The sequence below is a fragment of the Hylobates moloch genome, unplaced genomic scaffold (genome assembly GCF_009828535.3).
Source record: "Hylobates moloch isolate HMO894 unplaced genomic scaffold, HMol_V3 SCAFFOLD_17, whole genome shotgun sequence".
NCBI lineage: Eukaryota > Metazoa > Chordata > Mammalia > Primates > Hylobatidae > Hylobates > Hylobates moloch.
In genome coordinates this window covers 31411597-31427494 of record NW_026652292.1, presented here as the reverse complement: position 1 = coordinate 31427494, position 15898 = coordinate 31411597, and the positions used below count along the sequence as shown (strand labels likewise).

The following is a 15898-nucleotide window of genomic DNA, read 5'->3' as shown; positions in this document are numbered from 1 at the left end:
AGGTAAATAAGACATGGTTCTTGTCCTTATGTGGGGGCATGGTTTGGTGGCTCACACCTGTATTTCCAGCTGCTCAGGAGACCGAGGCTGAAGCACGAAGATCGCTTGAGCTCAGGCATTAAAGACCAGCCTGGGTAATCATAGTGAGACCCCCGTATCAATAAAAAATAATAATAAAAGTTGAAACTAATATTGCTCACGCATTATCAAGTCGTTCATCTCTTTTCCAAGTGACCTTAGGCAGTAGTGATAGGCACAAAAGCGACACAAGGGAGAGTCACAGAGGGATAGTTTTAGAGCCAGGAATGGAGATAAGGATGCTTCAAAGGATGTCTCTAAGATGTTTTGATTGCTAATCAGAAATTATTCTCATGGGATTAGCACAGTATTGTATTTTTTAAACATATAAAGTGTAATCTAGGACCTTATATTATTAGTTTTCATTCTTTTATATAACAATTTTCATTTTTACTCTTTTCATAGGCTGGAATATTTCAGGAGTTTAAAGTTCAGGAAGAGTCTGTTACTTTTCGAATTAATTTAACTGTCCTTTTAGACTGTTTATCTATTTTTGGATCAAGTCCTATGCCAGGTAAACTATTATCAGTATAAAGACATAAAAGTGTTATACACAGTGGTCAGAAAAATACAGGAAGTTATTTGGAATATAAACATTTGTTCAGAAAGCTAATGCCAATTCATTTGTCAGTGGCCACAGTCATGGGTTCTAACATTTCACAGGGTTAATTGCAAGTGTGTTTATAGTTTTCATGTCTGTAAAAGTATTTACATTCATCTTTTTTTAATTTACAAGGCTTTGAGGGATTTTAAATTCGAACTGGCCAAAAGAATACTTTGGACATGTCTTAAATATCTTTAACATTGTGAACTGTTTTAATTGCTTCTTTTCCCTAACTTGTCCAGAATTACTCAGCTAGTTAGTGGCAGAGAAAAACGAAAGCCAGTTCTGACTCCTAGTTTACTGTGTTCAAAACTTGTTTCTTTTAAGCCATATTTTATAAGTTATGTCTATTTTGCCAAATGATTTTGTGGTGTTTTTGAGACGGAGTTTCTCTCTTGTTGCCCAAGCTGCAGTACAATGGCACAGTCTCGGCTCACTGCAACCTCTGCCTCCCGGGTTCAAGTGATTCTCCCGCCTCAGCCTCCCGAGTAGCTGGGATTACAGGCACGTGCCACCGCGCCTGGCCAATTTTTTGTATTTTTAGTAGAGATGGGGTTTCACCATGTTAGCCGGGCTGGTCTCAAACTCCTGACCTCAGGTGATCTGCCTGTCTCAGTCTCCCGAAGTGCTGGGATTACAGGCATGAGCCTCTGCGCCCGGCTGCCAAATGATTTTCTTTAAAATATATATTTTTTTATTTGTTAAGGGAATTATTTTTAAGAATGGTAGAATTGAATTGCCGTGGGTATAAAACTATAAGGAATCCCCAGACGAATGATTTTATTTCATAGGAAAGCAACCTGGAGATTAGCTAGGAAAAATTCAATATCGTTCTCCAGAAAAATGTATTTTAATTTTCCACAGACAATTCCACTGTTATTAATTATACATTTTCTAATACAGCGTTCTCCAGCTGGTTTTTCACAAAAGCATCTGTCATCTTCCATTCCTCACTGTGGCTCTCAATCTAGTAAGAAGAAGGAGTTTGAATATCCTCATATTCCTCCTTCCCTCTAGTGGTTTGCAGAGTTAAAATTTACACCACCATTAACAACCCTCTTTTTCTCTCTTTGATTTTAAAATTCGAAGAAATATAAAGAATATCTCCCAGTTAGAAAAGTTGGAAGGATCCTTGTCATAGTGAGTACACTGATGTTACAGTACAGATGATAGCAATCCACTGTTACACACATTGAACCTTCAAGGAATAGCATACCCTGTTCTGCAGCAATTTAATTACTTGCTGTGTTGATCCATATAGATTCTCTATCCTGAAATTGTATGTATATAAAATCAACAAGCTATTTCTGAGGTGTTTATGACAACCTGAAAATGATTCCAGAGAATTATGTTACATTTTGTTCTGGTTCCCAATTTTCTTGTATTTTTGGAATTGTCTACACACAGCTGTCATCAGGGAAGATGTCATCCCTTTTTATGAGGAGATACATATATGCGAGAAATTGGGCGGAATAAGTTATTCTTGAGAAATTTTATGTATCATTTCAAGGAGAAGCTGAACCCAGAGCTATAAAGCTAAGGCCAAGTATGACTTCTTTCCATTGCAGGGACTTTAACTGCACTTCGGATGTGTTACCAAGGTTATGGTTACCCTTTGATGCTGTTCCTGGAAGAAGGAGGAGTGGTGACAGTCTGCAAAATCAATACACAGGAACCTGAGGAGACCCTGGACTTTGATTTCTGCAGCACCAATGTTATTAATAAAATTATTCTGCAGTCAGAGGGGCTCCGTGAAGCATTTTCTGAATTGGATATGACAAGTGAAGTCCTACAAATTACCATGTCTCCTGACAAGCCTTATTTCAGGTACTTGAGAGCAGTGCAGTTATAGTTAATGTGGTCTGTACTCCATCTTCCCACTTAGACATTTGCTTAGGATGCAAAATTTTTATTCACATTTTTAGAATTTTCACAACTTTAGACAGCTTGTACTGTTACCTCATAATTTTATGGATCAAGAAACTTAAGACCCAGGAAGATTAACTCACTATTTCATATTTAGGTGGTGGTGGCATCTAGATGAGAAGCCCAGTCCCCTAATTTATAAACTGGTGGTGTTTTCATTGTACTACTACTTACTGTCATAGATCAGGTTACATCATGAGGAAAATCAGGTTTAAGTGTTTGGAAAGGGTGTTTGTATTATGGTATCTTTTTCAAGTTAGTTCAGGATGCAGAAGAAGATGTTTTCTACACGTGGTTCATTCATTCACTAAGTATCTGTTGATCACCTACTGTGTGCTTAAAACCAAGGTGACGCCTTTCTACACGTGGTTCATTCATTCACTAAGTATCTGTTGATCACCTACTGTGTGCTTAAAACCAAGGTGAAGCCAAGATATGTGAAAACAGCAAACCATTAAGGACCAAGATAGCACACAGAGACACCTGGGAAACGCTGTACAAGGATTTAGGGAGGATTGCTCAAGGCTGGCTTCCCAAGGGAGGGCAGTTTTCAGCAGGAGTACAATGCCAAAAAAGCTGTTCCTGATACTTTAACACAAGTCTCTTTTCAGGATTAGACTCAGTTTAGAGATTCTAGCAATTTAGAGAGAGGATCTAAATATTGTCTTTTTGAAATATGTCAGAATATTAAAGGCCCTAAATACATATGGAATAAAAGGAATAAGGTATTCTTTTTGTAACTACTTTAGAAGAATCATAGGCCCGGCTGTAAAAGTGCGGTGGCTGACACCTGTAATCCTAGCACTTTGGGAGGCTGAATTGGGCAGATCACTTGAGGTCAGGAGTTCAAGACCAGCTTGGCCAACGTGGTGAAACCCTGTCTCTACTAAAAATAGAAAAATTAGTTGGGCGTGGTGGCACGTGCCTATAATCCCAGCTACTCTGGAGGCTGAGGTGGGAGAATCACTTGAACCCGGGAAGCAGAGGTTGCAGTGAGCTGAGATTGTGCCACTGCACTCCAGCCTAGGTGACAGAGTGAGACTCTGTCTCAAAAAAAAAAAAAAAAAGAAAAAGAATCACAGGCCCTTCTCATGACTTTGAGGAGTTAAAAATTTGGCTCAAGTTCTGACAAAGTTAACCAAAATGGAAATTGGAAACCCTACTTTAGCAGCGGAATGAAGTAAAAAATTCAGGTACTTAAACAGTATTTTAGAGGATCTCCTCAGTGGTCTCTCTCAGCCTGGGTAACTAGATGGACCATAGTATCTTTCATCTCCAGGATGGGAAACAATTTGGTGGTAGGGAGGTAGGAGTTGAAATTTTTTCCTGGATATGTTATATTTCAAGTACCTGCGACACTAGGGAGTAGCTGGATATATAGTTAGGGTGCTCAGGAGATCCATTTAGACTGGAAATTTAGATTTGGGAACCATCATCATGGCTGGGTATGGATGAGACGGGTCAGAGAGAGAGATTATATTAGAAGAAAGAAAAGATGGACCCCAGGAAAACCAACACCTGGAAGATGGGAGGCAGAAATGGAGCTTAGGGAAAACCAACCTGGATCTTATCACCATGCCCATATAATACTTAGCAACGTGTTAACCCTGCAGCAAAAGCTCCAGAAGTTCTTGCAGATTAAGTCAGCGTATTAACACTCATAAATTGTCTACAAATAACTTCTGGTATTACCAAGTGAGGAAGACCATGAAATAGCCTTAAGAGCAGTCTAAGATACAGAAAAGCTGTAATTCCTAGGTGTAGGATTGGGAACAGACATAAGGGTTGCAGTTGACTTAGATCAAGGACTTCCATCAGTCCTCAATTCTCTCTCCTGTTATATATTTCTGACTGAAGGATGTGGAAAAGTCGTTTTCAGAGTAGGATTAGGGTAATGAAATTGAAGTGTCCCCTACCCTTTTCCAATTGATTTTCTTCAAAGCTGTTGATTAGTTGCGCTGAACTCCCTGAACTCTAGTGGGAGCTTTATTATGGTACTTGTTATCGTGTATTGTAACCATTTGTGTACATGTCTGTTTCACCCACTAGTATGAATTTCTTAAGGAAGTGTTTTCTTTATTTGGATCCTAATGTGGTTTATTTTTGGATGAATGAATAAATGAGGTAATCATTTTCTATAGGTTATCTACTTTTGGAAATGCAGGAAGTTCCCACCTTGACTATCCCAAAGATTCTGATTTGATGGAAGCATTTCATTGTAATCAGACCCAAGTCAACAGGTCAGTTCTTAATATAGAGGTTGTTATTGGTGATAAAGAGGAGGTTAAATACCAGATTTCTGTTAAATAAAAACACTTTCAATCTGTTAATTAAAATGCACAGCATTTTGTAAAAATGAATAGTAGAGTGCTGGACTTACTAGGGGATGTAGGGTTCTAACAGTGGATGAATTTTAAAACGAGAAAATATTAGCACATTGGATAAATTGATTTTATTCTTAGATTTGCTACTTTTTGTCCTTGGGAGTTCTGAGTAGTGTTCACTGTGTTGATATAACAGTGTTTTATTTTTTCTTCTACAGATACAAGATTTCCTTACTGAAACCCTCTACAAAGGCATTAGTCCTATCGTGTAAGGTATCTATTCGGACAGATAACAGAGGTTTCCTTTCATTACAGTATATGATTAGAAATGAAGATGGACAAATATGTTTTGTGGAATATTACTGCTGCCCTGATGAAGAAGTTCCTGAATCTGAGTCTTGAGTATGACAATTCACTGATATCTATGTGTACATTTATGATAGATGAAGTTCTTATTCTGAGTACAGTACTCTTTGTAATATCATATTGGATTTTCTATAGAGAAGCAGCACAATGGGGAAGATAGGAGCAAGGTCGTTTACCCTAATAGTTACTGTTTTGTAAATACATTTTGTAGAGGGTATGTAAATAAATGTTTTCATGTAGTCATAGATTATTCAGGACTGTCCTTTAGTTCTGTCTTTCGAACTCATGGGAATAATTGTGAGCCAACACAACATTTCAAGAATCTAAAGGTGGCTGGGCTTGGTGGCTCAAGCCTTTAATCCCAGCACTTTGGGAGGCCGAGGTGGGCGGATCACCTGAGGTCAGGAGTTCAAGACCAGCCTGACCAACATGGAGAAACCCCATCTCTACTAAAAATACAAAAAATTAGCCGGACGTGGTGGCACATGCCTGTAATCCCAGCTATTCGGGAGGCTGAGGCAGGAGAATTGCTTGAACCCGGGAGGCGGAGGTTGTGGTGAGCTGAGATGATGCCATTGCACTCCAGCCTGGGCAACAAGATTAAAACTCTGCCTCAAAAAAAAAAAAAAAAAAAAAAAAAAAGAATTTAAAGGCTTAAAGTTTGATGCAGCTACCTGAAATGTTCTTTTATTTATTTACTATTAGAAAAAGCAAAGGCATATGGGCATTGTGAGACTAGATCTTAAAGTAGTGGTTCTCAAAGTGTTGTGCCCGCACCAACATCAGAATGGCCTGAAAACTTGTAGCAAACTCTGGGGAGGAGGCCAGCATTCTGTATTTTAACAAGCTTCACTCGGGAGATTCTGATGCCTGCTAAATTTTGGGAACCACTGTTTTAAAGGAAACTTTTTTTTTCTTTAATAGCATTTAATTGTATTGAGATGATTGCTTTTACATGTGATTTCCTTGCAAATGTTCTGAAGTTGAGGCATCACCAAACAAGTCTGAACAATTCTTTATGTGATTTATTTTTAAAGTAAACCTTTTGAAGAGATCTATGAATGGGATATAAAGCAATTTTCAGTGTTACAGGTTTTCTTCTCCTCAAAACTGTTAACTGTAGTAAGTAACTGCAATCAGTACTTATTACTTTCCATTTGCTTATGAGTTTCTTGACAAATCAAGGTGTAGAAAACCAGTTATTAAGTGATTTTGTACTTTCCTAGTAGTTGTCACTAAAATAATTTTTGTGGCATATAAATATATTTAATAAAATACAATACTAAAATTATCTGACTTACTGTCTAGTAGAAAAAATTACACGAGTAAAGTGAAGCTTTTGTCTTTGTTACTGTACCAGGTGACAACAGCTCAGTGTCCCTCCACGGACAGTCACTATTGGCCTTTTGAGTGAGATGGTTCTTTAGGATAAAAAACTGTCATCCCATTACAGGATTCATTTAGCCTTTCTGGCCCTCACCCACTGATGCTAGTCATTGTGACCACCACCTCCCCCAAATAAAAGTGTGCCAAACTATTCATTGTTGAGAACCACTCAATTGTATTCACCAAAATTGGAGGATATATTGGAATGCCCTACCTTAATATAGGTCACATAGAGTTAGAGAAAATTGGTTTGGAGAGTATTACAGCAAAGTGTGCTGTAAGGAGGCTACTCCAGCACAATGGCAGGCACTGCTTCCCAGGCATATGGACAGTTCTGGGAGGTGGCCAGGGTCAGTACCTGATAACTAGTAAGTGTCTCAATCTCAGCATGCCTAGCGACTACAAAAGAAGTTGGAATTTTCTAAAGTGTATGTATTCAAGAAGGAAACAAATGACTTTACTAAATGTTGTCAGAATATTTTTGTTTAGATAAACACCAAGAACAGAACAAACCTAAAAGATACTTAGGAAAATATCTAATCAGTCAACATTCTAAGGACTGTTAAATGTGAAATAGCATAGTTATTTTTTGTCCTTTGTTACTAGTGTGAACAAAGAACAGCGCCTAATATATAATGGGCATTTAGTAACTTTGTTAGATGAAAGACTCTGAATTTCACATTTTCTTTTAGCATCTTATTAGTCACTACTTAATTCTGATGATTTAGCTCTAAATTTATTTTGATCTAAGGTTTTTTATTTTTAGTTTTGGAGATAAGATCTTGCTCTGTTGACCAGGCTGGAGTACAGTTGTAGGATCACACAGTTCACTGCAGCCTCAATCTCCTAGGCTCAAGCAATCCTCCCATCTCAGCTTCCCAAATAGCTAGGACTACAGGTGCATGCCTCCATGCCCTGCTAATTTTTGTATTTTTTGTAGAGATGGAGTTTTACTATGTTCCCTAGGCTAGTCTTGAACTGCTGAGCTCGAGCAATCCACCCGCCTCAGCCTCCCAAAGGGCTGGGATTACAGGCATGAGCTACCACATCTGGCCTAATGTATTTAAAAAAAAAAAAAAAAAAAAAGTTGAATCTAAAAAGAATTTAAAACAATATAAATCAGCTCAGTAAGGATGGATATTTTTGCACATTTAAAACTATTATTTTAGGCTGGGAGTGGTGGCTCACACCCGTAATCCCAGCACTTTGGGAAGCCGAGGCGGGTGGATCATCTGAGGTCAGGAGTTCGAGATCAGCCTGGCCAACATGGTGAAACCCCCGCCTCTACCAAAAATACAAAAATTAGCTGGGTGTGGTGGTGGGTGTCTGTAATCCCAGCTATTTGAGAGGCTGAGGCAAGAGAATCACTTGAACTCGGGAGGCGGGGGTTGCAGTGAGCCGAGATTGCGCCATTGCACTCCAGCCTGGGTGACAGAGCAAGACTCCGTCTCAAAAACAATAAAAAATTAAAATAAAATAAAAATTATTGTTTTAGCTGCATGTCTTCAGCTATTTAGAATTCAGAGACTAATGAATTGTTTCTAAGTCACCCTAACATGAAGGTACTTATTTTATAAAGAATTTCCTCCTTATGTGTGTTCTAGTTGACCCACGAATTTTTACTTTAATAAAAGTTTAACTTTATTTCCTATGAAAAATCACTAGTGGGAGTGCTCCCTCAGGCAGAGCAGGCGACACTTTGGTGCCACTACAAATTGATGTGTAGTATATAGAAGAATACAGTCTTAATATTTAAGACTTTTAGTTCTGTCTTTTTGAAGTTTATCTCTCTTTCTAGTAAAATGGTGCTTACTGTGAATGGACAATTTTTTTTTCATTTTTCATTTGTTGATTTCCCATTCGATGATGTAGTGCTTCCACCTAGAATTGATGAAATGCTTCAAAATAATAAAAGTATTTGTTAAATTCCACTTTTCTAATGAAAATAAGGCATGTAACACAATCATTTTAACAGGAAGCCACAGGGTTTCTGTGGTGTTATCAAAGTCCTAGTAAAAATTAGTTAAAATTGCTAAAAGGGCAGAATGTGGCACTCTCAGCAGTTTGGGGTAGGGAATCATTCAGAACATAGGCTTCCTTCTTTCCTTCACTGTCTTCACATTGCTTGTCCCTTATCCCCACCTGAAATAAAATCTATTGGGTCCTGAGAAATTGGAGTGTGTAGTATTTCTTCTTTTCCCAATTATGTTTGTAATTTGCTTTCATTCTCTTTGGAATAGGCAGTGCTACTTTTATACTAGTGTCAGGTTACAAGCACCCCAGGAGGAGTCATTAGCTCTAACAGAATTTCTCTCTCAGGAGTGGACAGCTAGTGTTCTAATCAGAAAGACCAAAAGCAGCGGTTTCAAGTGCTTTTTGTATCTGTATCTCAGTCACGTCCAGAGGTTTTGATAATCAGCAGAGTAAATGTGTGAAGTATATTTTTGAAATTCATAGCTTGTTGATCATTATAATAGATACTAGTAGTGGCTCTCACTGGCAAAACTAGAGGTATTCAGGATATGTGAACATACTAAATTATTTCAGAGTAATTCCTCATACTTAAGTGAAAAGGAAGTAACAATCTAGTAGAGCCTGTGGCCTGTACCCTTAGGCATGGTGCCTGACACGTGATCCCAAAATAGTCTTGCTTCCTGCCATTTTGTCCAAGGATTTCTGGTTGCCGTGGCTGACTAGGTTAGGACAGTACTATTTCTGGAATATTGTCAAGCCTGCCTTAAGTGGACCTTTAATGCAGTGGTGGGTGAACTTACCAAATCAGCAGGTAGTACGTCATTGAACATACAGAACAGATTACATAAACTTTTTTTTTTTGAGATGGAGTGCCACTCTGTTGCCAGGCTGGAGTGCAGTGGTGCGATCTCAGTTCACTGCAACGGTGCGATCTCAGTTCACTGCAACCTCCACCTCCCAGGTTCGAGCGATTCTCCTGCCTCAGCCTCCCGAGCAGCTGGGACTACAGGTGCGCACCACCACATCGGGGTTTCACCATGTTGGCCAGGATGGTCTCGATCTTTTGACCTCGTGATCCTCCCGCCTCAGCCTCCCAAACTGCTGGGATTACAGGTGTGAGCCACCACGCCTGGCCATTTACATAAACTTTCGTTTGCTTGCTAAGAAATGTTTATTGAGCTAGGTGTGGTAGCTCTCACCTGTAGTCCTAGCACTTTGGGAGGCTGAGGCAGGAGGACCATTTTAGCCCAGGAGTTTTGAGACTAGTCTGGCCAACATAGCAAGACCCCATCTCTAAAAAAAAATTTTTTTTAATTAGCCAGGTGTGGAGTATGCATGTAGTCCCCGCTACTCCAGAGGCTAAGGCGGGAGGATTGCTTGAGCCCAGGAGTTCAAGGCTGCAGTGAGCTATGATCATGCCACTGCACTCCAGCCTGGCAGGAGAGTGGGACCCTGTCTCAACAAAAAATAAAACAAAAATAAAAATACTTGTTGAAATCTGTATGTGCAACAGCTTGATCAGGGCTTGAATATTTTTTTTTCTAACTTGGTACAGAGATTGTTGGAAAATAGCTAATCCTCATCCACCTCAAAAATGTCAGTGCTTGTTAGCTAATTCAGAAGAACTCTTTAAGAGCTCTGTATGTTAGCTCAGATATGTTAGAAATGTCAGGTGTTTGATTGGATTGGGTTATCCAGAACGGTTGAATTTAGAAAGTAGCTTCTGTGGTTTTGCAGTGAGAATGCAACTTTATATTTCTAATGTGTCTAGTTAAGACTGGGATTTCACCAAAATAGCAAAATTTTAAAACTTTTGGGCAGAGCCCAGAGGATTTTTAGGGCGGTGAAACTAATATGTGTGATACTATAATGGCGGATACATGTCATTATAATTTTTCCAAACCCACAGAATGTATAGGACCAAGAGTGAACCCTCATGTAAACTATGGACTTGGGTAATAATGGTGTGTCAGTGTGGGTTCATCAGTTGTCACAAATGTACCACTCTGGTGGGAGATGTTGATAAGGGAGAAGCTAGGCATGTGTGGGGGTAGGGGGTAAATGGGAAATCTCTGTAGCTTTCCCTTAATTTTGTATGAATCTAAAAATGCCTTTGGGAAAAACTTTGGGGACCAACATAGGTGCCAACTTATTTTACCAGGTATAAGGATGTTAAAATTATATGATTCAGTATCACCACCATTTTATAAAACATTTTAACATCAAAACCTCAGACAATAGCAACCTTACACTGACAAAAAGAAAAACTTTAAACATTAAAAACAAATTTCAAATGCAGGAACAGGTACACCATAAAATTTTATTTCACAGTGTTACGCTACTGTTTATTGATACAGGTTTGTCAGTTTGGAGATCTTAGGATTGCAAAATAGTAACATTTATAAATTTTGGTGCCACCCAAAATGGAGTCTAAATGGCCATTTGTTTCTGGTATTCTTTTTTTTTTAATGTCAGTCGTTGAAAAGCCATTTTCAACTACGTATGTGAAAATGGAAGCAACTCTTCTGAAGCTACTGTAATCAATTCAGAATATTCTGGGGAAGAACAGCAGCCCATCTCCAGACAGGGCTAAAATGAACAATGACAGGCCAAGTGACCAGTTAATAAGCACCACAGAGAAGGGCAATGGAACGTATAGCTGCTTTCAGCCAGGGCTGCAATGTGGGACCTTGATCCCGAGTGCCGACCCTAAATCATCCTGGGAGTTAGTTGGCAACTGCCAGGAGAAGGCCTACCAGTCAGTGGACAAGGCTTTGGCTTAGTTGGTATATGTGTGCTTCTGCCACAGCAGAACACAACTCAGTATACCTTGGGTACTGGTTGATTCTTAGATTTTACAGGCTGAACAAATGACTGAAATAATTTCCTGAATGAAGAACCAAAATGTGGTTCTGTAAGCACTGAGTGTGTTGATACAGAAGTTGATAGTGATACACTTGGATTCCCCAAAGACACAGGGTCTTTGTATTATTATTAATTTATTTTTTAGACGGAGTTTTGCTCTTGTCACCCAGTCTGGACTGCAATGGCACGATCTTGGCTCACTGCAACCTCCACCTCCCAGGTTCAAGTGATTCTCCTGCCTCAGCCTCCCAAGCAGCTGGGATTACAGGCACCCACCACCACGCCCAGCTAATTTTTGTATTTTTAGTAGAGAGGGGGTTTCGCTGTGTTGGCCAGGCTGTGTTCGACTTCCTGGGCTGAAGCAATCTGCCTTCCTCTGCCTCCCAGAGTGCTAGGATTACAGGCAATGAGCCACCACACTTGGCCCCTTATCATTTGCTTAATAACCTTTGCCTTTCTCTACTTCATTGTAAGAATATATTATATAATATACATATAACATACAAAATATGTGTTAATCAACTTTATCTTATCAGTAAGGCTCCCAGTGAACAGTAGGCTATTAGCAGTTAAGTTTTGGGGGAATCCAAAGTTATACAAAGATTTTTGACTGCACAAGGCATTGGCAGCCCTAGCCCCTGCATTGTTCAGTGGTCAACTGTAGTATATGAAAGTGTTCACCAGTAAACTCCTTAGGTATCGCAGAATTTTTTAAAAAATCAGAACTGAAAGGAATAGAGTTAGAAAAAGGGAAATAGAAGGTAATGGAGTCCCAGTGACACAAAAAACTAACTTAAAGCATGTGTCTAAAAGATTTCTTTCCCCCAAGTCATAGATCAGGATCCTAGTTGGTTTTTTTGTTTGTTTTTGAGACGGAGTCTCTGTAGCCAGGCTGGAGTGCAGTGGCGCGATCCCAGCTCACTGCAACCTCCGACTCCCCGGTTCAAGTGATTCTCCTGCCCCAGCCTCCCGAGCAGCTAGGTTTACAGGCATGTGCCACCACGCCCAGCTAATTTTTTTTGTATTTTTAGTAGAGATGGGGGGGGGGGTTCACCATGTTGACCTGGATGGTCTCGATCTCCTGACCTCGTGATTTGCTTGCCTTGGCCTCCCAAAGTGTTGGGATTACAGGCGTGCGCCACTGCGCCCGGCCAGGATCCTAGTTTCTAATGGCTCTTGAGTATTTCACCTGGAATGCTGCTGCTAAGTGGACCTTTTTTTTTCCAGAGTCCTTAATAAAAAACTGTTCTGTTTTAGATCTGCCACTGCTATCAGTGTTGAGAAACATTTTGTGGTCGAGAATTTTTATCATCAACAAGGTTGTCTTTATTGTTGGCTATCCTGTATAGAGGTTTTCAATTTGATAACAGAACACCTAGAGGAAAGGAGAAAACCATTTGAGCATTTTTCTTGGTTCTTGCCTTCTCTTCCTCCATAACTGGCCCTCCCTCCCCCAGCAGCAGATCTCATTGCCTTACCTGAGCCAAAGGCTGAACTTAGCCTGAGGCAACTGTGTCACCATTATTCCATCACATGACTATACTCTCAAAATGCAGGCTTTTCTAATAGGCCTCTAAAATCTGACTAGAGTCTTGGGTTTTCTTCCTAAAGAGCAGGGAGCTCTTCCCTTGATTCAGATGGCAAACCAGGGATATTTGAGCTACCTGGATTGTTTAAATCCCAGGTGGAAAACTTATCTAATTTAGGGCCTTTTATATAGTTCATGATTTTCAAGTGGTTTCTTCTCACGAGCACTGAGACTTAGTGCCCGAGGCCCTGTGAAAGATCTCTCTTGCTTGTTTCTAGCCGTTGAGATGTCTGTCTGATTTCCCATTACTGAAGGAGCTGAGCAGGAATTTGATGTATTATGATCCAAAAGACTGCTCCAGAAACACAGTTACTATTAAGTGTTCTTTAGTCACCTCCTATTTCTACCTCAAGCCTGAAAAAAGTGTGGTTTTCATAGCCCTTTTTTTACCTGAAAAGAATATTTGTTCTGTAGAATATGAGATACAAAATTTTATGAACTTGGGGTTTTTATGCAAGTCGCACTAAAGACTGGCTCATTCTCTATTACTGGGCCGTATAAAATATAGAAAGCTATCTGTCACTTTAACTTCCTTTGCAGTAAACCAGGAGACAATGAGATTCCAAATTAGCTGAAGAAATAGGCACAGATTAAGTCAATTGCCCAGGGGTCTCATAAATTGAGAGATGGGCAAGGAACTGTAAGAGGGCTGCATCTCTGCTAGGGATAGTAAGTGGGGATCAGCCTTGGGCCTACTTCTCTCATACCACAAGGTGGCAGGATTCTCCTTGCCTGAAACCTGAAAGGATGACTGATTTCCATAGTGTATATATTATCTTTGAGTTTAGGTGATTGTGTCAGACTGCTTGTCTATGATACTATCTGTGTTTCCAGAACCTGATAAGTCTATATCTTTTTCCAGATGTTAACCAGCAAAATGTTTTCCACATCAGCTTGGTAGTAGCTTTTCAAAAATATTCAGCCCCTATCTCCGTTTGCTTCATGCAACAATGGTGTCAGAACCCGGGAGGCGGAGCTTGCAGTGAGCCGAGACTGTGCCACTGCACTCCAGCCTGGGCGACAGAGCAAGACTCCGTCTTAAAAAAATAAACAAAACAATGGTGTCAGTAGAAGGTAATAAAGTCAAAGACCAGCTTTCAGTAAAAATAAAAATAGCTGTTACTTAGTACATGATTACTATGGGGCCAGGCACTCTGCTAAGCACTTTACATATAATGCATTATCTCATTTATTCTCACAGCAACACTGAGATAGGTACTATACTTCATCCCCATTTATATGGATGAAGAAACCAGGATTGCCCATAGCTAGAAAGTGGTAGTCCTGGGGTTTGAACTCAGGCTTGCCTGTCTCCGGAACTACAGCTCTTAACCACCATAAATCAAAAAGATTAATTCATAGGTATGCACTGAAGTCATATTTCTATGATCAGATTAAATAGTTGATGAGATAGTCATAGTTCATAAAGACTTTATGTCCTAAAGTGGGGCCAAAATTCCTTACCAAACTGCAAAAGTATTCATGTATACCCTCAGGGCAAGGATACACTACACCCTTTGCTTTCAACAAAACCAAACCTTAGTTTCTCTACTTTGATTCTAAAGACAGGGCAAGGTTTTATTTGCCAAAATTTAAATCACTGATCATTTCAAAAAGACTTCAGGTATGTAAAATACAATGTTTTCTAAAAAACTGATTTGCAGCCACGTACGGTGTGTTCATGCCTGTAATCCCAGCACTTTGAGAGGCTGAGGCAGGAGGATCGCTTGAGCCTAGGAGTTGGAGGCCAGCCTGGGCAACATAGTGAGACCTTGTCTCTACAAATTTAAAATATAAAAATAAAAATTTTAAAAACCTGATTTGTTCCCAACATACCAATAGGGAAGGTTTTGTGTGTATATATATATATATGTATTTTTTTTTTATTTTTTAAATTTTTTTTTATTTTTCCTTAGGAGACAGAGTCTTGCTTTGTCACCCAGGCTGGAGTGCAGCAGCACAATCTCGGCTCACTGCAACCTCCGCCTCCCAGGTTCAAGCGATTATCCTGCCTCAGCCTCCCGAGTAACTGGGACTACAGGCGCATGCTGCCACGCCTGGCTAATTTTTTGTATTTTAGTAGAGACTGGGTTTCACTGTGTTTCCCAGGCTGGTCTCGAACTCCTGAGCTCAGACAATCCACCTGCCTCAGCCTCCGAAAGTGCTAGGATTACAGGCATGAGCTACAACACCCAGCCGAAGGTTTTGTATATTAAAAGTCCTGAGAAGCCCTTCAGGAAAGTAACATGTGTCACTTGGTTTAAACCTTTTTTTTTTTTTTTCCTTAAATGATTTTTGTCTTTCTACCACAGAGCCTTTCTTCCTCCCCCAGAGAACTGATGCACATCCCTTGGAATCAGCATTTCTTGCAGCCCCCTTCAGGACATGCTGCCCTGTACAACAGCTGTAAAGTACTTACCATTCCTTCATACAGTGCCCTCTGTCATGCTTCTGTGCCTTTGTATGTAGAGTTCCTTCTTCCAGGAATGGCTTCTCTTCTCTGTCGGGATGAACTGCTACTTGTCCTTTAAGAAATGGCTCAAATGTCATCCTCTCTATGAAGTCTTTTCCAATTCTCATAGATTGTCTCTTTCATTGCACTGAGAATGCTATTCCAGAACTTAAACTTCATGTTTACATTATTTCTTCATGTTTTCTCTTACACTAGAATGTTGTCCCCTTAAGATTAATGACCATGTTTTATTTACCTTTATTACCACCTGCAGCTCTAACTGCACCTGGCACTTAGTAGGTGCTCAACAAATGTTTGTTAAAGGAATGAAGATG

General features: G+C 39.8%; 2 protein-coding genes across 9 annotated transcripts in view; one reads left to right on the top strand and one right to left on the bottom strand.

The window, feature by feature from the left end:
- RAD1 (RAD1 checkpoint DNA exonuclease) overlaps positions 1-15898 on the top strand; it is a 44108-nt gene that overhangs the window by 1520 nt on the left and 26690 nt on the right. For 2 of the 5 annotated variants that reach the window (XM_058430008.1, XM_058430009.1), the window contains exons 3-6: positions 484-592; positions 2251-2509; positions 4750-4848; positions 5151-5205. In XM_058430008.1, coding sequence (XP_058285991.1) covers positions 484-592; positions 2251-2509; positions 4750-4848; positions 5151-5205 — 522 coding nt within the window. Of the gene's footprint in view, positions 1-483; positions 593-2250; positions 2510-4749; positions 4849-5150; positions 8849-15898 lie in introns of those variants that run through there. The other 3 variants (XM_032135991.2, XM_058430011.1, XM_058430010.1) reach the window with 2 other exon arrangements.
- Positions 12826-15898, bottom strand: part of TTC23L (tetratricopeptide repeat domain 23 like) — a 60095-nt gene continuing 57022 nt past the window's right edge. For all 4 annotated transcript variants that reach the window (XR_009210446.1, XM_058430004.1, XM_058430006.1 and 1 more), the window contains 2 exons: positions 15531-15636; positions 12826-12898 (listed from right to left, as the gene is read on the bottom strand). Coding sequence is in view for 3 of the 4 variants with exons in the window: in XM_058430004.1 (XP_058285987.1) it covers positions 15555-15636 (82 nt within the window). In the remaining variant the exon portion in view is untranslated. The remainder of the gene's footprint in view (positions 12899-15530; positions 15637-15898) is intronic.